This window comes from Brachyhypopomus gauderio, chromosome 17, assembly GCF_052324685.1.
Source record: "Brachyhypopomus gauderio isolate BG-103 chromosome 17, BGAUD_0.2, whole genome shotgun sequence".
Lineage (NCBI taxonomy): Eukaryota > Metazoa > Chordata > Actinopteri > Gymnotiformes > Hypopomidae > Brachyhypopomus > Brachyhypopomus gauderio.
The window spans coordinates 9,632,193-9,654,263 of NC_135227.1; the positions used below are offsets into that span (position 1 = coordinate 9,632,193).

The window sequence follows — 22,071 nt, forward strand, 5'->3', positions numbered from 1 at the left end:
TCACATACACTTCACAAAAGTTTGACTAGACATGGGCTCAATTTAAACAATACACTGGGTTGTTATTGTATGTGTATGCCCAATAATTATTTAGACAACCACTTCAGAAAGCAGGTTACACCTTAAAAACTAAGAGCGAGTGTAACTCCTCCCTTTCTGTACCACGGGCACCTACACATGCTTCCCTGCAAATGTTTCAATAAGTTCAAGCAAAGTACAGAATATTAAAATGCACTTTGACGAGGCTAAAAATGAAATTCTGCAGATATTACGCAGAACTGAATCACGAGACCTTGCTAAGTTAATAGATTGGCTGAAACATTCTGGTAACTGACCAACGCTTCAGCTAATATTTTTAGCTAACTAGCTAGCTAAACTATACAGGACAGCTAGATTACAGAGTTGTTTGTATTGTAATTTGCTAATTTAACAAGCTAAAGCGTCCAAAAAACTCTTAGTTAACCGTTTTGTCTCTCTTTGATTCCTACAACGTAGCCTTCATTCTTTATAGCAGGAAGCACATTAGCTTAAAACATTGTACTTGTTCTTATTTAGTATTGGGTTGTGTTTCAGATTTTGGATGTAGTTGATGGTCACTTTATTTATTATGATTCCAGGTGATGTTGATGACTACTTGGTTGATAATCAAAGAGCTGTACTCCACAGTATTGCAGAGGACCTCAGGTCATATCTTCCATTGGACGCTGTGTTTCCTTCAGAGACATTGGCCATTCAGAAGGTCTGTGTTTTTTCTCCCTTCGTTTGAATTACTGTCGTTTCATTGTCATACTGTAAATTCACGTTTAAATTGCAGACACATGTGAACGCTAAGCCCACTGTGCATGTGGACGCGTTTTTGTATGACGAGGACACGGTAGATTCCCTCTGTGAGGAGGGGAAGATGAGTCGCAGCTACTGTCTCAGATGTGGATCTCATGAAACAGCTCCTCTGGGTAAATACAAACTCTTAAAAGCTTGTAGAAAGTCTGTGCTTTTCAAGTAATCTCAACTTACTGAATGTTGTAGCAGTTTCTTAGGCTCAGTCTGAAATGTCCTGCAGAGTTCATCTCGCATTCCTTCTCTATCCCGGAACTCCAGTTCCTATTCCATCACGTTCTCCCAGACCTGACAGGAAAGTTGGTAGTGGATGTGGGTTCCCGGTTAGGAGCAGTGCTCTATGGGGTAACGTGTTTGACATGTTCAAAGAATTGATTAGTATAAATGTTTGAATATTCATTTTGGACTCTACATAGATTTCATAGTGTTAAGAGTAGACTATCTGCATGAATACCATTATGCAGTCAGTCATTATGATTGTTTCACTGTCCATGAATTATGTAAATTATGCTTCTTATTTCAGTTCTTAACTGGTGAGGTTTTACTCTGCAGGGCTTCCTCTATAGTGCAGCTGCACAGCTTGTTGGGGTAGAAATAAGTGAAGAGTTTGTCAAGCTTCAAACAATGACTGTGGAGAAGTACGGCTTTAGTGACAGAGTTCAGGTAATAGAGCACTCACTGATCATTTGGTCATCAGTGCCACCATGTAGACGTCTGTACTCCCGCTGTAATCCCGCGGGTCCTGCGGGACCCGTCAGAATATCTTGCGGCGCGGGACAGAATTTAATTGTTACTTGCGGGAGCGGGAGTTTAATTAGTCCAGGCGATGCGGGAGCGGGACCGCATATACATGTAGAAAAATCCCGCAAATTAATAAATAGTCTAGAAAATTATAATAATAACAACGCAATGATTTCCATGCATAAGGAACAGGATGAAAACAAGTAATCATTCAGTAAGTAAGCAATAAACTAATTCAAAATATTGGCTAAGCAACTGATCACGTGAACATGAAGTGTGCCATTTTGTCATTTTGATACAGAAATGGCAGAAACTGTAGACGGTCAACCAGTTTCAGCTGTGGAAAATTCAATTAAAACAGGCGAATACACCACAATTAAGCCAACTACAGGAAAGTCTGATGTATGGAAGTCATATTCCATTGTAATTAATGGAGATGGAAATCGTGTTGCTGTACGTCACCTGACGGCATGTGTTTGGACTGTGGTAAGAAATGGGACAGCGCGATCCATCGCTATATTGCTGTTTTAATAAATACATAAGAAAATTTCAAGTACTAAATTTAATTAATTCAATTCATATTAGGATTGCGGGCGGGGGCGACAGAAATGTGTATGTGGCGGGCGGGTGCGGGATTAAAACAAGCGATTTTCTGGCCGGTGCGGGCGGGAGTGGGACTAAAACATGCAAGTGTGGGCGGGAGTGGGATTAAAACAAACAATTTTTTGGCGGGAGCGGGACTAAAACGGGCGGGAGCGGGACTAAAACAAGCGGGAGCGGGCGGGAGCGGGATTAAAAAAGCAGTCCCGCGCAGACCTCTACCACTATGGACATGCCTTGATCATTTTTTGCCTGTGCCTTTTACAGGTAATCCATGCTGATATATGCTCACAGGCAGCCTTAGTGCAAAACTCGGATGTGTTGATCATGAACAATGTGTTTGAGTACTTTATGGAGCCTGAAGACCAAATAAGGTAAGACATCAGAAATAAAGTGATTGGAAGGCCCTGTGGTTCAAATCAAGTGCAAGAATCCGTTGTAGCTATTGATTATTTGATGCTAAATATGATTTTTGGTGAAGATCTGAGAGTTATATTACCTTTTTTTTTTTTTTTACAGAATACAGACTGTATTTCTATATGTTTAGGCAGCTATGGTGTGATGAACTCTTTAGGCAAGGGTAATCGGCATTAAAACAAGTATCTATAATAATCATATCAGACTGAACCAAGGACTTAAAATTTCTCTAGGTTACATTTGAGCATATTCAATATTCACAATTTATACTCTGATATCCATTCTAAATTATGAATAATAAATTATTAATCACAATACATTTTATCACACTTTTTAGAGCCTGGCACTTTATCAGCCAAAATTTCAGGAAGAAAGGTGCAATGTTGGTAACTGTTCCCAGCATTCAGGAATCTCTCAAGTTGCTGCAAGAAGCCATTGTGAGTACCATTGATGTTTATACCTGTGATAACACATCTTCATATTAGTAACAACATTGCCTCAACTGTTGGAAATATCACATTGTTTTAATGTTTGAACTGCAATTTGGTGGACATAAGCTAAATGTTGAGATGAAAAAATGGAGATGCAATTGTGTTTAAAATGACTGACCTATAAAAGATGTAAACCTGTAGAGACAATCATTTATTCTCTTGAAAATGTCCCTTTGTGTTTCAGGGAGCATCAGCTATTAGCTACTGGTTGGAGGAAGTGCCACTTAATTATAGTGTATATCTGCAAGGTGATGCAGTCTCAGATGCCATCAAACAAATACACCTCTACATGGTACCCTGATCTTAATAAAGAAATCCTTTGATGCAGACTCCTAGGAATTGTGTGGTTGCAGAGGAATGGAAAGTGACCCATAACCTGGTGGTATTAGACTTGCAGATGTTTGAATAAGATCTCTCCACAAATAAACCAGAGTTACTTGTGTTTTGAGCACTGGTTTTTAATGATGAGACATTGTATTTTTAAAACAGCCATCAGGCAATTTATGCAATGGGCGTGAAACAAATCTCTTCTGAAAATATAACATTTCCTTTTTCTTTTTTTTTCTTTCTGAGATCTCTAAAGATTGTCCTAGGATCTGTCTAGACATAATGCTAATATTTTGAAATCTAAACCATGACTTAACCTTAGGTTCAAATAAAGTCTTAGTATTACTCAACTCTTACTATATTCTGGAGCATAGAGTCCCGACTCCTTTACAAATTCAGTTTGGCATGGTATGTCAGTTTTTGTTGTATAAATCAGGTATTCATTTGTTCTAGTTTACTAAAACATTAATAAGATTGTAATTTAACACTAACATGTAATATTACACAATAGTTGAAGCTTTGTTATGAAATCCCTTATTCTCATTTCCAATCCTGAACATTGGCCGTAGCCACGCGAGTGGCGTAAGAAATAACCTATAGGATTACAGGATCCTGTTTTTAACTCCACCCATAGTTCTTGTCTGTAACTGAACTAGAGCGGATCAAAACTTGCCGTCAACACGCTCGAAGTACATAGGGCAAATCTATAGTTTTCTCTTTTTTTTAACAGGAGCAGGTAGTTTTTCTGCGTTACACACTTAGTAAAGGTATTTTCTTTCGTATTTTGCGGACATTACTTTATTCTACAGAAAAATTCCCTTGTTTTGAGGTTGATTGCAACTGAAGTCATTGAGAAGCACATTTTCTTGTAGGCTGGATCCAACGTCACTGAGTGTGACTGGGACCCGTGTGTCATTAACAAAGGCTGGATTTCCTCTTGAACGTTGTCGTAGTTTGGCGATTTTCTTTAAAACAGTTTACGCGTCGTTAGCGTTCGATAGTTCGTATGACGACATAAATGAGTTTTTACGTATCGAACGTAACGACAAAATTAAAGATTCACACGTTCTCCTTCCCTCCCTTTTTTGAAAGTATAGGACACTACCAGCGACTCCGCATCAACAGCGAAGACGTCGAGATAAAGAAAGATGCCGCTTCTTCACAAAAAACCGTTCGTGAGACAGAAACCTCCGCCCGACTTAAAACCCGACGAAGAAGTTTTCCTCTGTAAAGTAACACACGAAATCTTCAGAACCTACGAGTGAGTGATACTTTCTAGTCCAGTTGAACTTGTTAAAATGTGAGCTAAGTTAGCTGCTGGCTAACAGGCTAACGGCATCAAAGTGTTATGAAGTGGGACAGGAGTGACAGTCGAAACTTTCTTTTCCCCCTCGCGTGGTCGACTGGTCGACTAGTAATTCTAACAGACTTTATGGCTAAACTGTGTGTTTCTCCTCCCAGTGTGTCGAAGTTCGTGTGGTGTGTTTCGGCTGCTGGTTAGAAGCCCGTGCTAATGATGAACGGGCAGGTGTAAGTTGTCCAACTGAACTCCGCGCTAGCCTAGCCCGCTAAGACCAGTTACTCATCCTCAACTCGCTTAGGCCCTGCCACAGCGGAGTGCTGCTGGCTAGCGCAGTAGCTTTCACTGCTACGAATGACTGAAGGCTTAAGTTTTCTCTCCTTTTTTGACATTTAATGGACAGTTGAGCTTTAAATGTAAAAACCTGTATAAGGCGTGCCTCCTCGGAGGCGACTGAGTTTAGGAGCGCCCGTCTTGTTTTGTGTGGATGCGGGGCGTAATTAGTGCGGATCGGCAACTTCTCGCGACTCACGGGATGTTTAGCTAACTAGCTAGAAACGTGGTAGCAGGTATTGTTGGAAGGCCATTAGCAAGATGTGTGATGTAGCCCTTTAACGGCAGGATGCCCCTTCACTCTTGGAAAAGTGATGGAACTAAACGAGATCAATAAATTATAACGCATGCAATTACTACACACCACAAAAACATTAAAAACTATGAACATCATTGACACTTATAAATGCTTAGTTTGGATGTAAATGGTATGACCTTGGTGTATGATAAATGTATCATAAATTGTTTGATATTTGTTTGATTGTTTATTTTTTGCCTACACAAGCAATATGCAAGCCTTTCTCAGAGTGGTATCAAAATATAGTCCACCATGGGTTACGACCATGTATGAATGACTGACCTTTTTTAACCTTAGCCAATTTTATATAATACAAATTCACCTGTTCACGTAGATGTTCTGATACGGCAACCTTCTCAGAGTTAATAGCAGTGATTTACGTGTGACATCCTGTTTCCAACAGGGAATTCTTCGAGAGGACAATCCTGTGTAACAGTTTGGTGTGGAGTTGTGCAGTCACTGGAAAGCCTGGTCTCACCTACCAGGAGGCCTTGGAGAGTGAGAAGAAAGCCAAACTGAACCTCAAGAGCTTCCCTCCTTCCCTGGTGCTGCCACTCCTGCATCTGGCTGCTCTTACTCACCGCACACGGCTGCATGAGATATGTGATGATGTCTTCACCTTTGTCAAGGAGCGCTTCTTTCCAGGGGAGATGGTGGATTTAGTTGGTCGCTCTGGTGCAAGGTGTGTGTGTGTGTGTGTGTGTGTGTGTGTGTGTGTGTGTGTGTGTGTGTGTGTGTACGTGCATACACACACACACACACACACACACATCCAATGTAAAGGCATTTACTAATTGACATTGTATTAACGGCATATCTGTTTGCATAGCCAGTTAGCCTGTTGTTGCTATAGCAGTAATGAAGTTAGGAAATTAAAACAAATAGAATCGATGTACCGTATTTTGTGATGATTTAAGCATCTACTTTGTAGCTCGATTGTCTTTGTTTTGTATTACGTTTTTGCAGTGTTCTTAGATTCCTTTGGGAGTGAGTAATAATTATTCCCATATAACTGTTAAACAATAATTGAGGAGTTCAAGTACCAATAATAAGTAATAATAGTAATAACCAATAATAGTAATAAGATTGTGATTTTGACAGATCGTCCATGTAGTGTGAGAAGCAGTTGAAAATGTTTGTTTATGTTGAGATTGAACAGCTCCAAAAAGACCAAGAGCAATCGTGCTCTGGAAACATTTTTTGAGAAATTCTAAACAACATTCAGGCGGATAAGAATGTTCTGTGGCCTCAACAGAAGACACATGCACAGAAGTGAATTCATATGAGGGGGTGTGTTGGATCTGTCGCTTTTTTTCTACAAAAAAGAAACCCTCTCTTTTAGAGTTCTGAATCTGTGAATTCTTTAAACAGTGTCTGTTGTCAAACCTTGGGAGAAACCAGTATGGTAGAGCTGTGGAAACTCCCCATTCCTGTTCTAATTACACACGCAACAGTAAGCTTGCTCTTGGCCAGCAGAGATAGTTAATATCAGAGGGCTATCTCTGACTTGATGAGTATCAGTGAAGTCTCTGTTGGAACAAGAGAGAGCTGTCTAATTCTTACTGAGAGCATATCCCAGTCAGTCGTCTTAAGCTGACCTTGCCATTTAGAGATAATAGACTTGTGTGGGTGGAGCTAAGAGAGCCATTCCGATAGGCTGTTGGCCCAGCCTTTTGGGAGGCCGCTGGGGACATTGGGAGGAAATCCCGTCGTGTGTGTCTGACTGGAACTCTAGGACTGTATTTGATGGTCGAGCTGTTGTTCAAATGCGTCTGCACTTCAGAGTGTAGACTAGGAAGACATTCAAGTTTATGGTTGGCTTTAACAGGATGATGTTCAATTCATTCACGCAGAGGGAAAATGCATTGGGAGAGTTTATTCTGTCAATGGGGTGTTTGTATTTGTTCTCAGTAAAGATGATGTACATTGGTTGTTATGTTTATGCAGCTGTTAGTCATCTAATAAAACAGGTCACTAGAAATGAGCAATCAAATCTTTTTAGTCACACGTCTTCTTCAGTAGTCAGGTTTGTCATGTGTTTGATGCCACTTTTTATGTTTACCATGTTCACAGACAACACTGCAAAATCTTGGAGGTAATTCCTCCCCATACTAATGGGGCAGTTAATGGGCATGTCAAACACCACATGGAGGGTGACTCGATTGTCATTAGCGACAGCGATGATGAATGCATTATCACTTCACCCAAGACCCCCAAAACAACCCCCACTGGGTGAGTTCTGAGGAGTTCAGTTTCTAGGATGGCTGTGTGAGTTCGATGTGTGTGTTACTGAGCTGGGCTTCTCCTCTGTGTGTTGAAACAGGAAGCGCAAGGCTATAAGCCCCTCCTTGTTTAAGTATAAGGTTCAACCTGTGTACCCAGAGGGTTGTGAACCCACACTCGTCAAAGCTTCTCAAATTACGTGAGTTTACATGAAACTAATTTGCATAAGGACTACTTCTCTTTTTTGTTGTCATTGTGTCGTCACACCCCCTCCCCCATAAATAAATAAATAAATAAATGGTCTGTGTAGCCAAATGTTCGTTTTACTATTGAATGAGATTCTCTTTTAATGCCACAAACTGCCAGTAATTCGTCTGTCATTGGCTCTTCTCTGTAGTCGTAAGAAGAACATATTTACTCGAGACAGACTGAAGCTGCTCCTTAAACAACACTGTGAACCAATGAACGGGACCATCCGAGTTAAAGTATGCCTCTACATTCCCCTGCTTTGTATGTTCTTTTTATTCGATTACTGTTATGAACGGTGTTAAGTTATTTGTTTGGTTTTTATTTGTTTGTTTTTTAATAGCCATCAACAGTTGCAAAATATAAGCTGCTGGAGCAAAGTTTCTCTAACTTCTTCCCGGATGAGCCCCCGGTTTTTGACTTCAGTCATACTGGAAAAGGCAAAGGTCGTCACCACAGTGCAGCATCTCCGCGGGCGGTGGGTGGACCTGTAGTTCAGTCCTGCAAGTGTCATTTAAGGTCTCAGCACGAGGCTGTAAGGTCTCAGCACGAGGCTGTGTCTGGGGGTCGTGCCACACTGGAATTGTTACCTTCTTAGAGCAGTCATGCCAGTTATCAACCACAAGAGGGCTCTAATATGGAGTGTAGTTTCATCTTGATTATAAAAATATGTAGCAAAAACTTTTTGTTTATTTGTATTTTAGAAATGTGGTTATTGGTTATTAATTTATTGTGTGTATCCTAAATGGAAGTTGCATTCTTTTTCTGTCAGATGAATAATGGTGATGAAGCAAGTGTCCTCCAAGCTTCTGAAGAGAAGTTAAGACTATTGCAACAAAAAGAAGAAATGCTAGTCATGTGTAAGCCTTTAATAATGTCATCCATAGTCACTTAAAATTTAGATTTAACATCAAAATTACATACTGGGTTATCACAACCTTGGTGTAGCATAGCCTGTAGAGATGAGTCATGAATATTGTCGTGGTCTTCATTCAGTACATGAAAAAGCAAAATTAAAGAGAGAGAGGGAAGACTTGCTGGAAGCCAAGAAAAAGGAGCGTGAGGACAGAGAAAGGCGGAAGGAGGAGCTGAGGAGACTGCTGGAAGAGGAGAAACAGAAACGCAAGGAGGAGAAGGAGCGAATGAAAGTGGAGAAAGAAAGAGTAAGTAAAAAAAAAAAAAGGTAATGGATTCAGGAATGTGTTGTATTTATTGTACTCGTATATGTTCCTAAGTGTTATTCTGTGATTAAGTGATTACTGGCTTTTGTATGTTTGTATTATTTTATATTAAGGAGCGAGAAAAGCTGAAGGAGGAGAAGAAAAAGTATGCTGAACGTTTGAAGTTATGGAGTAAACCTCGCGAGGACATGGAGTGTGATGACCTGAAGGTAGGAGTGTGTTCTCTTCTTCACAAGTTGCCACATGTCACTCTGCCTGTGTCTGGCAGGGAGTAAAAGGTGTGTGTGTGTGTGTGTGTGTGTGTGTAGGAGCTACCGCAGCCGCTGCCAGTGAAGACTCGTTTGCCTCCAGAGCTGTTTGGAGATGCCCTGATGGTGCTGGAGTTCCTGAAGGCTTTCGGAGAGCTCTTTGACCTGAAGGACGAGTTCCCTGATGGCATCACTCTAGGTGCCAGCAACATGTCGCCCTGTCCGTGTGTGCGCGCGGTGACGTTGGCTGAAGAGTTCAGCGCCTAGCTGGCAGTGACTAGTGCCTGTAGGCTGCAGATTTCTCCCTGCAGTGGTGACTGGATGTCTTGTTTTTTGTTCATGTTGACAGAGGTCCTGGAGGAGGCGCTGGTAGGCTGCGACCCAGAGGGACCTCTGTGTGAGCTCCTCTTCTTCTTCCTGTCCGCCATTTTCCAGGCACAGGCGGAGGAGCAGGAAGAGGTGGCCCGGGAGCAGATGGCAGAGGCCGACACCAAAGGTCAGAATTCTACGCCTTCCCTGAAACGAGCTTTGGGCTTCTTAGGTTCTTTTAAATGTAATCACCAATATGTTGGCCTTTCAAAACACAACAGTCTCAGATGGTTTGATGAGCACATGGGGTCCTACAGCACATGTATTTAGCTGTACTGGGACACCAAGCGTCTGTCACTGAGTAGTGTGTGTCAGTAATCCAGCCACCCCATCATCCACACGTTTCTGTATCTACTCACCTGTGTTATTAGTATACAGTGTATTTGTGTGCTTGCACTTTATGCAAAAGTTGCTTTATGTAAAAAGTCAGAGACAGTGATGACCGTGTGTGTGTGTTAGATCTGAGTGAGGCTCTAGATGAGGATGCGGACCCTACACAGTCGGCCATCTCTGCTGTGGCCTCTCTGGCTGCTGCCTGGCCACAGCTCCATCAAGGTGAGGCTACGTGTGTGTGTATCTCTGCGTGTGTGTGTGTGTGTGTGTGTGCGCACAGCAGCTCCTGAAGACGCGCGTGCTGCTCTTCCTCGTGCCTCCAGACGGAGTCAAATGATATTATTTATCAAAAAACAAAAAGTCTGTTTTTGAAGTGGGCGTTTGCAGGGCTGGATCCTGACGCGTGTCTCTGTCCCCGTCCCCAGGCTGCAGTCTGAAGCAGCTGGACCTGGACAGCTGCACTCTAACCGAGATCCTGCGTCTGCACATCCTGGCCTCGGGGGCCGAGTGCAGCTCCACCAATGCCAAGTTCCGCTATCAGAAGCAGGGAGGCTTCTGTTCGACGGACGACTCCTGCGTGGAGCTCCGCCTCTCACACCCCAGCTTGCTCAAGAAGCTCTCCTGCACCTCGGTTTATGATCTCCAGCCTGGTAGGTTCCTCGCGCGTGGGCATAATGCACTGCGGTGTACAGATGCAGCCCAGTTCTTCTGAGAGGGGCAGTAATGTCGGCGTATGGAACATCTCTCTCTTGGTCAGGAGATATTGTGCCACCCAGCATGTTGGATAGAAATGGGCAGAATCTGGGGACCAGTGTCGGCCCTTACCAGCATGTTGTGGTTGTGCAGTGAGTCTGTCCATAGCAGTTGGAGCTGTACCAGCAGTGTTTTTCTGGGCATCTGCCGTTAGAACGGTCACTCGAGGGGTTTGTAATCTGGGTGGCCAGTCTGCAGTGCGTGGCTGGTAGTGAATGTGCCTGTGATCTTGTAGCGGACGTGTCCGTGTTCTGTGACAGGGGAGAAGCTGAAGATTCTGCACGCTCTGTGTGGGAAGCTGCTCACGCTCGTCTCCACACGAGACTTCATCGAGGACAGCGCAGACGATCACAGAGCGGCCAGAATGGAACTCCGTGAGCTCAGAGCTGAACGACACCGCAGGGAGCGGGAGGAGGCTGCCAGCAGGTACACACACACACACACACACACACCTGAACAGGTTGAATAGCTCGATAGAGAGCATGGAGAGTCTGTCAACACACTACTCTCTGCTGAACAGCCCCGCTGGGATAGTAGTGGCAGTGAAAAGGGTTGTATGGTGCATTTATTTGTGTGGGTGTGTGTTATGAAAGATGACCACTCATTTTTCTCCTGCTGCCAGAGTTCGTAAAAGAAAGGAAGCTAAGAAGCTTAGAGAACAGGAACTGAAACTCAAAGAAAAACTTGAAAAACTCAGAGAGGAGGAAGGAATAAATAGGACTGGCATTCATACAGCAGGGTAAGACCACGGTGGAGTCACCGCACAACTGAACCGCTTAGTCAAGAACTTCACACTCCTGAGCACTCGGATGCGCTTGTTTTGCAGAGAGGAGATGGACACCAGTACAGAAAGTCAGGAGGGTCAAAATGACCAGCAGGCAGAAGACGAAGGGGAGCATGTACAGCCCGGCAAATCTAAGCTAGGTACTGGCCCTTTAAGAAGGTTCACATATGCAATATTGACCACCTCTGCTGGTGATTGGGGGTTATTGGGAGTTTTTTTTGTTTGTTTGTTTTGTTTATTTCCTCTTCTCAAATGTCACCTTTGTGATATTTCATTTCCTTATTCCGTCAAGGCTACTCAAATGTTTGGTCTTTGTGTCTAATTCTGGTCACATTGGTATGCAGTGCTTTTCTAGAGTAGTTCTGTGCACAATTAGGGCTAGACTGAAGCCTATAAATAATTTCCTTGGATAGCTGCAAAATTAAAACATTTGTCCCCTCCCTGTAGTTTTGCTCTGTTCACGTGCTTCCTTAGTAAAAGTGGATCGTGTGGATTAGTACCACTTTGCATGAAAAACAGTAGTAACATTCACTCTGTCCATTAAGCATAAACTGTGTATAATCAAAGCATTAGGGTTCAGGTTGAAGAGAAACGTCTCTGGTGTTTGACTCTCTAGCTAAAGGCGGCAGTCCAAAGGAGAAGGCAGTGGTGGGTGAGGAGGAGGTGAAGGAGGGTCTGAGCCCAGAGGAGATCCAGCTCCAGGAGCTGAAGGAGAAGGAGCTTCAGGAGCGCATCCACAAGGCGGCGGCCTGCACCTACATCCTGCCGCTGGGCCGCGACCGCTTCTACCGCCGCTACTGGATCTTCCCCTCCGCCCGCGCCCTCTTCGTGGAGGACGACTTCTTCGGGCTCACCGAGGACATGCTGGAGCCGCGGCCCGCCGCCGGGCCCGAGGCGGAGGAGAACTCACTCCAGAGTCCAGAGAAGAGCGGGGAGGTGGCGGACGAGCCCGAGCTGCACCCGAGCGCCTCGCCCCCGGTGAAGCGGCCCAACCGCTGGGCCTTCTTCAGTACGCCGGCCGAGCTGGACCAGCTGATGGAGGCGCTGAACCCTCGGGGCCGGCGGGAGAGTGTCCTCAAGGACGCCCTGCAGCAGGACAAGCGGAGGGTGACGCAGCTGCTCAGCGGCTGTGCTGCTGAACGCTACAACCACTCGGGTACGCTGGAACCGCCCCAGCTGCTGCTTACGTTCATTAACTAGAGATTTGGTATCCAGTTCTACCACTTCCAATGACAGGAAATTACTAATTAATGGTGGCCACCCGTTGTAGTTTTGGGGTGATAATGAAATATTTGTCTCAGTATAGGACACCAGATAAAATAAGGTACAGGTTAATACCCACTGCCCTCTCATTCAATAATGGCTGTGAAATGGGTTTCAGATAAAGCACCGTCAGAGACCAAAGGCAGCACTGTGAAGTCTAAGAATGGTCCCACTGCCCCAGAAACCACCGTGCCTGCTGAGAAGCACATGGAGATGCGTCTGAAAGATCTGCTCCTGGACATTGAGGACCGCATCTATCAGGGAACTTTGGGCGCGGTGAAGGTACGCTGACCTGCTGCCTGGCTGTAGTCATGATGGCGGTTTGTCATCCGAGAGCCGTTCCTGTCGGTGTTGGAGTAAACGGTGGGGTCCTCTGCTCTCTGCACGAATGGCCAGGTGATGGAGAGGAGCACCTGGAGGGCGGCGCTGGAGAACTGCACTTACGAGCTACTGATTCCTGAGGCCAAGCAGAATGGAGACCTCAACGGTGAGGAGGAGGCCATGGAGATAGACGAGAGCCCCATCAGAGTCAAGGACAGGTAAATGTGCTGTGGCGTATTCCCCTCACTGTTGTGAGAAATGTGTCAGAACCCTGCAACCCTCAATGTACCTTAAATGTACAACAATGCACTGGAACCTTGTAATGTAACGGTAATGTGGCATAGCACTCTATAATGCTAAATGTAATCTAGACCTCCATATTACGTCGCCTACTCCGAATGGTAAGTGGTACTTTAGAACCTCAAAGGTATGTACCATGGCAGAGCAGACTTGGTAAGCATGCCGTCCATGGGGAAATGCTTACACTGTGTTCATTCTGTAGTGGAAAAGAGGCCACAGCAGTGGTAGGTCAGTGCCATTAGGAAGAACATATTCCAGGTGCCTGGAGATGCAGACCTAGCATATCTGTGACCAAAGTACACCGTCTACGGTCATTTCCTCTCGATCATATCCGTTTCCCCTTCCTTCTTTTGCTGTGTCTTGACTACGGCGGTGTCCGGCGCAACGCACGCAGTCGGGGTTTCCCGTGTTCTACTCCCTCTGACTTGCTGTGTCCCTTTTCTTGATTCCCAAGGCTGCAGGAGCTGAAGAGTGAGGGCCAGAGTGCGGCGTCCACGAGCACCAGCACGCCGCAGCCCGTCAACACCACCGTGCACTACCTCGCCCACGCCCTCTCTCAGATAGAGCAGGGCATCGAGCGCAGGTTCCTCAAAGCCCCGCTCGGTAAGCCCCACCTACACCACGCCACTGGCCGCTTCTGCTTTGATGGACGGGGTTGTCTGGGTAACAATTGTAACAATTCTTGTACTTTTAGTAGTAGTCTGGTTCAAGGGTATCTTGAATTCTGGCGTATCTACGCTACTATCTAGGATGCATTCTGTGATCAGATGGCAAAGCACTTTGTAAGTCACTCTGGATAAGAGCGTCTGTTAAATGCCCTAAATGGAAATGCTGAATTTCTTATTTTAGGTGATGAGGACAGCAAAAAAGACCCAAAAACAAAGAAAAAAGACAAGAAGAGAGACGAAGACCAGTCCAGTGAGAAGGATGGTGTGTTACTATTTACAATGGTGGACTGTAAGATGCCGTGACTGTAAAGTGCCGTGACTGACGCGTGCGTGTGCTCCCGTCTGCAGATGGCAGCGAGTGTGGGCGGCAGGCGCGGACGGTGCTGGATCGCTGGAGGGAGTCCCTGCTGGCCTGCTCCAGCCTCTCCCAGCTGTTCCTGCACCTGTCCACCCTGGAGCGCAGCGTCCTCTGGGCCAAGTCCATCCTCAACGCTCGCTGTAAGGTGTGCCGTAAGAAGGGTGACGGCGAGAACATGCTGCTGTGCGACGGCTGTCAGCGGGGCCACCACATCTTCTGCGTGCGGCCGAAACTCAAGGTAAAATCCCCCCCCGCCACAGTACTTTGTCCATCCAGCCCGGCGAGATCAGGAGAGTTAACGGCTGTGTGCTTCGTTGTCTAGGTCGTTCCCACTGAAGACTGGTACTGTCCGGAGTGCCGGCCCAAGCAGCGCTCTCACCGCATAAACTCCCGCCAACGGTCTTCTGTCGACTCTGAGGAGGAGATGGAGGAGTCTGGGGAGGAGGCATCTGAGGAGGAAGAGGAAGAGTCTGAGGAGGAAGCGGAGGAGTCTGAGGATGAGGAATCAGAAGTGGAAGAGAAACAAAGGTTGGTTAATTGCTGAGCATTGATTTTATTTACATTCATTCGTACACTCTGCTACAAAGGACATTCTATGCCCTTTTGCTTTCCACCATGTTCACAGTGTCACAAAGAAGACTCCTGTGAAAGTTCCCCTTCAGAGCACCAGAGGTGCTCGGTCGAGCGGCAAATACAAACAAGCCGAATCGAATCCTTCGACTCCTCGCAGCCAGCAGAGCACGCCCAAACAGTGCCTGCCCAAACAGGGTCCCTCTGCAGGTAAAGGCCCCAGAAGCTCAGGGAAGAAGACCACCCCGGCGTCCAATGGCAGGGCCTCTCCACGGCCCGGCAGGCGCTCCAGCACCCGCCTCAGCCTGGAGGTTGTGAGCAGCGTCAGCTCTGCTAAAGGGAGTAAAGGGAGCACTCAGGCTAGCCCCGCAGCAGCACAGACCAGCAGCAGGAAGAGACCCTACTCAGGTACCTTTTGCTAGCAAACGAGAAAAAAGAATCAACCATTAAGTCATTAGGAACAACTGGAATATTTTTGTGTGCACTGTTGCGTAGGTTGTTGCCAGGACAAATGCCTTGATATTTAAACATATGTTATGTTCATAGTCCAGATTGCAGTAATTGATGTGACCTCCCCCAACCGTTCTGCTGTTTGTGTGTTTGACCAGTAGAGGTCTCCCCTAAAGCCAAGCTGGTCTTGGCCCCAGGCAGCTCCACCTCCAGTCGCCGCAGCTCTGGGAGAAATCTCGGCGTGCACGAGCTGTCTGCCTGTGAACAGCTCACTGTGGACCTGGTCAGACACGAGGACAGCTGGCCTTTTATGAAACTGGTGTCCCGGACTCAGGTACAGTGCACACCAGATGACCTCACTCCACAAATCTCACTTATTTACTCTGTGATTACTATTTACTCCTTATTTATTGCACTTTATCTTGAGCATTTTATCATTTCACCTGCCAGGAAATATTTGTAGTTAAAAGATATCTGGACATCCAAACAAGAAATAATCATGCAGATAACTTCTTTTCTTTCACTACCATGTGTTGGTCTTGTTTAACATTTTGTTTTTAGTTTTTTAAAATTATTTATTGTACCCTGATCTTTGTTGTATCTACAGGTACCTGATTACTATGACATCATCAAAAGGCCAATTGCTTTGAGCACAATCCGGGAAAAGGTCAACAACTGTGAATACCAAACTGCATGTAAGTTATCTGATTTGGATTCTAAGAATATACTCCCTCACTACAGGATGGCACTCTGAATACCCCACCCAAAACAACAGGGGGGTGCTCACCTCTACGGCTGGCACAGGTGCAGTCCAGGCCCCACACCATCAGTTCTCATGTCTGCCCTTCTCTCCTCTTCCAGCGGAGTACATCCAGGATGTGGAGCTGATGTTCTCCAACTGTCTAGAGTACAACCCTCGCACCACCAACGAGGCCAAGGCAGGCGTCCGTCTTCAGGCCTTCTTCCACTCAGAGCTGCAGAAGCTCGGCCTAACTGAGCGCATGACCTCTCCCCAGAAACGGCCCAGGATGTGAACTGGCATCCCACTGAAATGACCCAGGATCAAAACCAGCACTCCTATCTCACGATCGTCTTTAGATAATTAAGGGACACCGTTTATTGATCATTCATATAAGATGCAAATACAGTTGTCGCAAAAACCATGTGGTTTCCTTTGTTTTGTTTGTGGGTTTTTCTTTTTTGATGCAGGAGAAATCTGTGCTGTGAAATATATTTGCACTGAGGTTTTTTTTTTTTCTTTTTCTTTTTTTTAAGTCCTTTCCATTCACATTGACTCAGGACAAAAAAAACATTGTTTTTGAAAATATTCTCTAGATGGTGCATTTTGTATTTTATATTTTGACTGCATTTCTAGACTACTGTTTGTATAGATTTTTCATATCAATTTCTCATGCGTTGATAAATGAAGTTTTGGAACTCAAATGAACAAATAGCATATCTGTTGTGTTGTGAATAGTAAAATTAACTTTTTGTCTGGTCCCTGTAGCTTGTTCAAACACTACATAGGAACCAAAATCCACTCCTTTTTTTCTTTTAATGCTTTTCCAGGTGACTCTTTGGTTATTTATTCCAGTTTCAGATATAATTTGGAACTTTGTCAACATGCGTTATTTATGAAGGTTTCATTGTTTTATGGTCCGTGTATACTGTTCCTTTTTCTGTTTTTACCAGCAGTTCTCTCCAAACAGTAGAAACATGGTTTCCAGCTTGTTAAACAGTTTTTTCCAGTGTAAATTTTCCTACAGAAATAAATAAATTGCCTTTGTTAAGATTTGGTTGTGTTCTTATATGCAACCGTAGAGTACCAGTTTGGACACGCCTACGAATGAAATGGGATCATGCCTTGTTAAATATTGACCGTCTTAGATTTTTTTTTAATGTAGCCGACTCCTAATCATTCAACAAACTCATCTGCATAGCAATTTCAATGTTTAATGTGCATTTTACATTTGGGCGGTCGCATTTATACATGTTCTGTAGCTGACGGCATAGAACGTCCAAGTTTTATTTTAAACCAACGGCTGGACGTTTATAAGCTTTTTCCTTGATTATTATTATTGCAGATTGCATTATGCTATCTGTGCACACCACACGGTTTGATTACTTAAGCGTTGACATTTATTACAGACGTGGTGGCGCACGCTCGCGCGCACAGTTGTACTGCAGAGCCCGTCATTGCGCATGCGCAGTGGCTGCCACGCGCCTCCCACCCTCCCCCTCTCTTTCTCTCGCTCTCCCAACGGTCGGCTGTTCACATTCCCTCATAGAAGTACCACGAAAATATTAACATTCAATCACTAACTACCATTGGAAAACATGGTGAGTCGTCACTCTTTACCATACATAACGGATTTTTTTATTTGTTCAATCCTACTCGGTAATAATAATCAGAACGTTATTTTAACACCTCTGAAGTGAGCAATTTAACTTTTGTCTGCAACTCTTTAAGCCAGTCACTCAACTGTAATGTAACTTAACGGGGCGCCGGTTGTGTTAATACCCGGCTAGCTAGCCAGCTAACAACCTCACATTTCCGTGGATTGTCGGTGGCGGTATTAGATTAAAAATGGCACAGTCGTATTTATTTTGCCAATATCTAATTAAATCAGTTCCAGTTTGGAATAGCCGTGGCCAGGGCCTTGAACGCTAGGCGGCCATTTTAGCCTAATTTTAGCCGCTGGTTTCTAACGGTAATCACGTTAAGCGCTCCCAGCTAGCCCTCCTGTCCGTGTACGCTCACTATCACACGGGCTGTGTGGGGCCACCCAGCGTTTAGCCTGTGCTGCTGACCACACTGACACTTACTGTCAAATCTGAGTTTCTCCCCTAACATTCCTTTAACGCGTTTAAAGCCAGTAAACCCAGCCAGCTTAGCCAGATAGCTAACGTTATGAAGGTGGGTGTTCGTGTCCGACACTCCTGCGGTCACGGTTCTGTGAGGGGCGGTATGCGGAGTTTCACCAGGATCGACGGCGAGCTCATCGTAGCGGTTAAAGAGCTTGTGCCATACTGACAGATCCATCTGGATGTACATACCGACCCTAATGACCTGTCAAGCAATATGAATATCGCTCGTTGCGAAAAGTACGGTCTGCCTCACTTAAGTGACTTCCAGGCGGTGTCCGGTGTGATCGGAATGACTCTGCGCCTTCTCCATACTAAAATTGCCCAGCGTACAGTACCATGAGCAGGGTCAGCTAGTTATCACAACACCAGGGAGCAGTGGGCCCCGGCTCTGATTCTGGTGTGTCCACCGATATGACAGAATGCACTTTGATTCATTTATCTGCTTACCTGTAATCACTGCAACATTGGCCCATCCAAAGAGTCTCTGTTTGTGTTGCTAACTTTACATTCTGAAGAATAGATTTTTACCCAAGTGTCATTCAAAGGAAACATGGGATGAAATATAGATTGTATTTTGTTTTTTTTCCCCTATCTTCGATGGACTATTGAGTCTTAATTTGAGTTGTTTTAACTGAGACTCAATTTTACACCCCCTTCAGGCTTCAGGAGTCACTGTTAATGATGAAGTCATCAAAGTATTCAACGACATGAAGGTGCGAAAGTCCTCGACTTCGGATGAGGTAAAAAAGCGCAAAAAGGCTGTGCTGTTCTGCCTCAGTGAAGACAAGAAGAAGATTATTGTAGAGGAGGGCAAGCAAATCCTGGTTGGTGATATTGGAGAAACTGTTGATGACCCCTACGCCTGCTTTGTAAAGCTCCTACCTCTGGATGACTGCAGATATGGCTTGTACGATGCCACCTATGAAACAAAAGAATCCAAAAAAGAAGACTTGGTATTTATATTTTGGTATGTGGCCTTATTATAAAGCTTTACACTATACCAATTTGACATTAGGGTGAATGTCAAGCTAGTGGGTTTCCTGTTGTATATGGAGGCAGTATATTTATGGTATTTATGGTGTCTATGCAGGGCACCTGAAGGAGCACCATTAAAAAGCAAGATGATATACGCTAGCTCTAAAGATGCCATTAAAAAGAAGTTTACAGGTAAGTCCTCTCCAGTACTTTATTGTATATCAAAAAATAAAATCCGGAAGTCAGTATTGCTATGCTTTAGTTGTATTTTGTACCCTTTTGTCTAAAGGTTTGGTTCCGTATGAACATGAATATTTTTTGTTGATTATTTTTTTATTACAATTCATATGGTTTTGGGTAGGCTAAGACGTTTAATATTCTCATTCTACATGTGGCTCTGCTTTTAGGTATCAAACATGAATGGCAAGTCAATGGCTTAGATGACATCCAGGACCGTTCCACCCTGGCAGAGAAGCTGGGGGGTAATGTGGTTGTGTCTCTGGAAGGGCGGCCATTGTAAACAGTAAAGATGTGCCATCTGGATTCCACATGCTTTCTATCTTAGCAGCTGTATCTTTTGACTCCGAAGGAATAGTTTTAGATTTTTTTTTCTTTTTTTTTCATATGAAGGAAATGTCGCTAACATCAACAAAAAGTATACCAGTGTATTGCCAGCTGACATTTTTTTTCCTTGTAGATTTTGTATGTCCCAAGGAAAGTTCTCTCCTAGAGTGTTTTGCCAAACAGAAACCATCAATATTGTAATAAGTTATCAGTCCTCCCTGCACAAGCATAAGATGTTCAGAGTTTATCTTATATGTTCACAGATTTATTACCAAGATGTTTTATTCTATCTTAACAGATGTGAGAATGCTTTGTGGTAATGCTTCAGAGGGATGCATTAACCAATAGCAAGCACTTTGCACTCAAAGTTTTGAGGTATTTATTTGAACTGTTCTACCTAATCTGGCTTCTTAAACATGGCAAACACATATTTAATACTATGCAGATTTAAAAGCACTTTTGTTTGTACACTACAGATTGAGATAAAACTGACAAAGGGATTATGGAATTCCTGTGTTTGTCACAGGATTGAAGTTCCACAGTTTTCATTCCTGTAATGCATATGGACAACGACAGACCAGTATTACCTGTTCTGTTGGAGGTTTGCGTTTATTTGGATGTACAGTACAGGACTGAATAAGCAGAAGGGGGTGCTGCTCCGTTATTGTTTTCTTTTTTTAACACTAAAAAAAGAATGCAAGTATATGTAAAGATGGCAATATCTGCATTTGTAGCCTTAAATGGAACATTTTTTTTTCTCGGGAGATTGATCAAGTTGCCACTTCGCAATAAATCTTTGTGGCATACAACTTGGCCTTGTCTCATTTGGCACCGTTTCATGGTCCTGCTCTCCATGGAGGGGCTACATTCAGGCTTGTTAATGCCCTTTCTCCTTCAGAGTTACCCAGTCTGTGCTCCATCCTAATCTAACGTTCACCTGCTGAACTCTGTAAACATCAAACCTACAGGATATACTATATGTACTATTTTGTTTATCTATAGCACTTTGTACAGTTTTCTTCAGCTGTTTCAGTAAGTTAGCATCAGCCAGTGAAATGCAGTTGTTTAAATATAAATATATAATATATTTTGCTAATGCGATATATAACTATGTAGTTGACTACAAAGCCCCAACCACCTCTGTAATAGTTTTGGATAGATATGAACAAAGCATGTTCAGTTCTATGTTGTTTTTGTTTTAGTTTTGTTTGTTGTCGGTTTGTTTTGTACTCTGATCTACATCCATCTCTCGGTGTCTTTCCTGACATTTTGAAAGCTTTGCAGGACCATTGGCTGCGTTTTGCATGGTCAAAGCGTTTCTGTGCGAGTGGTGTGTGTGTGTGTCCTGCAGAGGAGCCAGGCTCTGGGCCAGGGGCTGCTTCTCCCACTGGGGAATCTGATCTGCCGGCAGTGAGCAGTCCTCTGCTGCTCAGCGCTATTTATGGACAACATGCTTTTGTGTCCTGTCATCGTTGTCCACAGATGGCAAAACTGAACATGTCCAAAGAGCTGCGAAAGAGGAGCCACGCCAAGCGTCTGGGGTGGCGGTTCCAAACAGCCCTTTTCACACCAGGGAACGTGGGAAGTAATTGAAGCCACGCATTTAAAGGGAATGTGTCTGTCTTTTTACCTGAACCCCCAGGCTTACAGACGTGTTACAACTATAAAACCTTCAAAATAACGTGCTTCATGAAGAGTGACGTCTCTCAAAACATTAACAAATATATACTATCCTTCAAGAGACAAAGATGTTCAGTCTATACAGTTTATAAGACTATGACCACAAGACTGTACTGGTGTCTATAATCATCAAGATCAACCTTTCTGGTTGTGGGAATGAACCTGGCTTCAGTGCTCAGACCTCGGACACCGACAACAGTCCGAAGGGCTGAAGTGAAATGCAGCTTCATACAACACTAATACATCACAAAAATACATCATAAGCACTTTGTTTATTGCTTACAGCTAATCTTTTACTTTCATTTGAAGAAAATTAAATGAATACAATGGCTGTTTAATGTTAGTCCATGAAGGTCTTTTGTAGTTAGTGTCTGTGTTTTTGTTTCATGCAGAAATAACAGTAGTGTTATCCATCCCCTATTGGAGGCAATCTGGGCAGCAAAGGAGACCAAAGGGGGGGAAAACCATGTTATTTATTTAAAATTCATTAACATTAGGGTAACATAAGATTATGCTTTCAATAAAGATCTAAAAAGCTACTTGTGCACTGCTGTGCACTTCTGTGTTGTGTTA

The 22,071-nt window shown here is 44.1% G+C and overlaps 3 protein-coding genes across 5 annotated transcripts; all 3 read left to right on the plus strand.

The window, feature by feature from the left end:
* The first annotated feature begins 144 nt into the window (after positions 1–144).
* LOC143480364 (uncharacterized) lies at positions 145–3,528 on the plus strand. The gene is made up of 8 exons (XM_076978011.1): positions 145–326; positions 618–739; positions 815–953; positions 1,061–1,182; positions 1,390–1,500; positions 2,446–2,552; positions 2,933–3,032; positions 3,271–3,528. The coding sequence occupies exons 1-8, from the start codon at positions 230–232 to the stop codon at positions 3,385–3,387; spliced, it is 915 nt and encodes a 304-aa protein (XP_076834126.1). The 5' UTR covers positions 145–229; the 3' UTR covers positions 3,388–3,528.
* A 381-nt stretch (positions 3,529–3,909) lies between these two features.
* baz1a (bromodomain adjacent to zinc finger domain, 1A) lies at positions 3,910–17,201 on the plus strand. 3 transcript variants are annotated; one of them, XM_076978009.1, is made up of 28 exons: positions 3,910–4,180; positions 4,506–4,674; positions 5,748–6,026; positions 7,418–7,576; positions 7,668–7,766; positions 7,965–8,052; positions 8,157–8,291; positions 8,586–8,673; positions 8,810–8,976; positions 9,108–9,203; positions 9,303–9,441; positions 9,592–9,738; positions 10,071–10,166; positions 10,370–10,594; positions 10,958–11,123; positions 11,320–11,436; positions 11,524–11,621; positions 12,098–12,637; positions 12,863–13,026; positions 13,141–13,283; positions 13,820–13,968; positions 14,215–14,295; positions 14,382–14,629; positions 14,714–14,919; positions 15,017–15,369; positions 15,570–15,745; positions 16,019–16,106; positions 16,273–17,201. In XM_076978009.1, exons 2-28 carry the CDS (start codon positions 4,562–4,564, stop codon positions 16,443–16,445), a joined length of 4,533 nt encoding a protein of 1,510 aa, XP_076834124.1. In that variant the 5' UTR covers positions 3,910–4,180; positions 4,506–4,561; the 3' UTR covers positions 16,446–17,201. The 3 variants fall into 3 exon arrangements, with proteins under 3 accessions (XP_076834124.1, XP_076834123.1, XP_076834125.1); XM_076978008.1 differs by having other exon boundaries at positions 3,911–4,180; positions 4,511–4,674; XM_076978010.1 differs by having other exon boundaries at positions 3,914–4,674; positions 15,573–15,745.
* A 400-nt stretch (positions 17,202–17,601) lies between these two features.
* On the plus strand, positions 17,602–22,037 carry cfl2 (cofilin 2 (muscle)). The gene is made up of 4 exons (XM_076977632.1): positions 17,602–17,751; positions 18,939–19,246; positions 19,370–19,446; positions 19,662–22,037. Exons 1-4 carry the CDS (start codon positions 17,749–17,751, stop codon positions 19,772–19,774), a joined length of 501 nt encoding a protein of 166 aa, XP_076833747.1. The 5' UTR covers positions 17,602–17,748; the 3' UTR covers positions 19,775–22,037.
* The last annotated feature ends 34 nt before the right edge of the window (positions 22,038–22,071 follow it).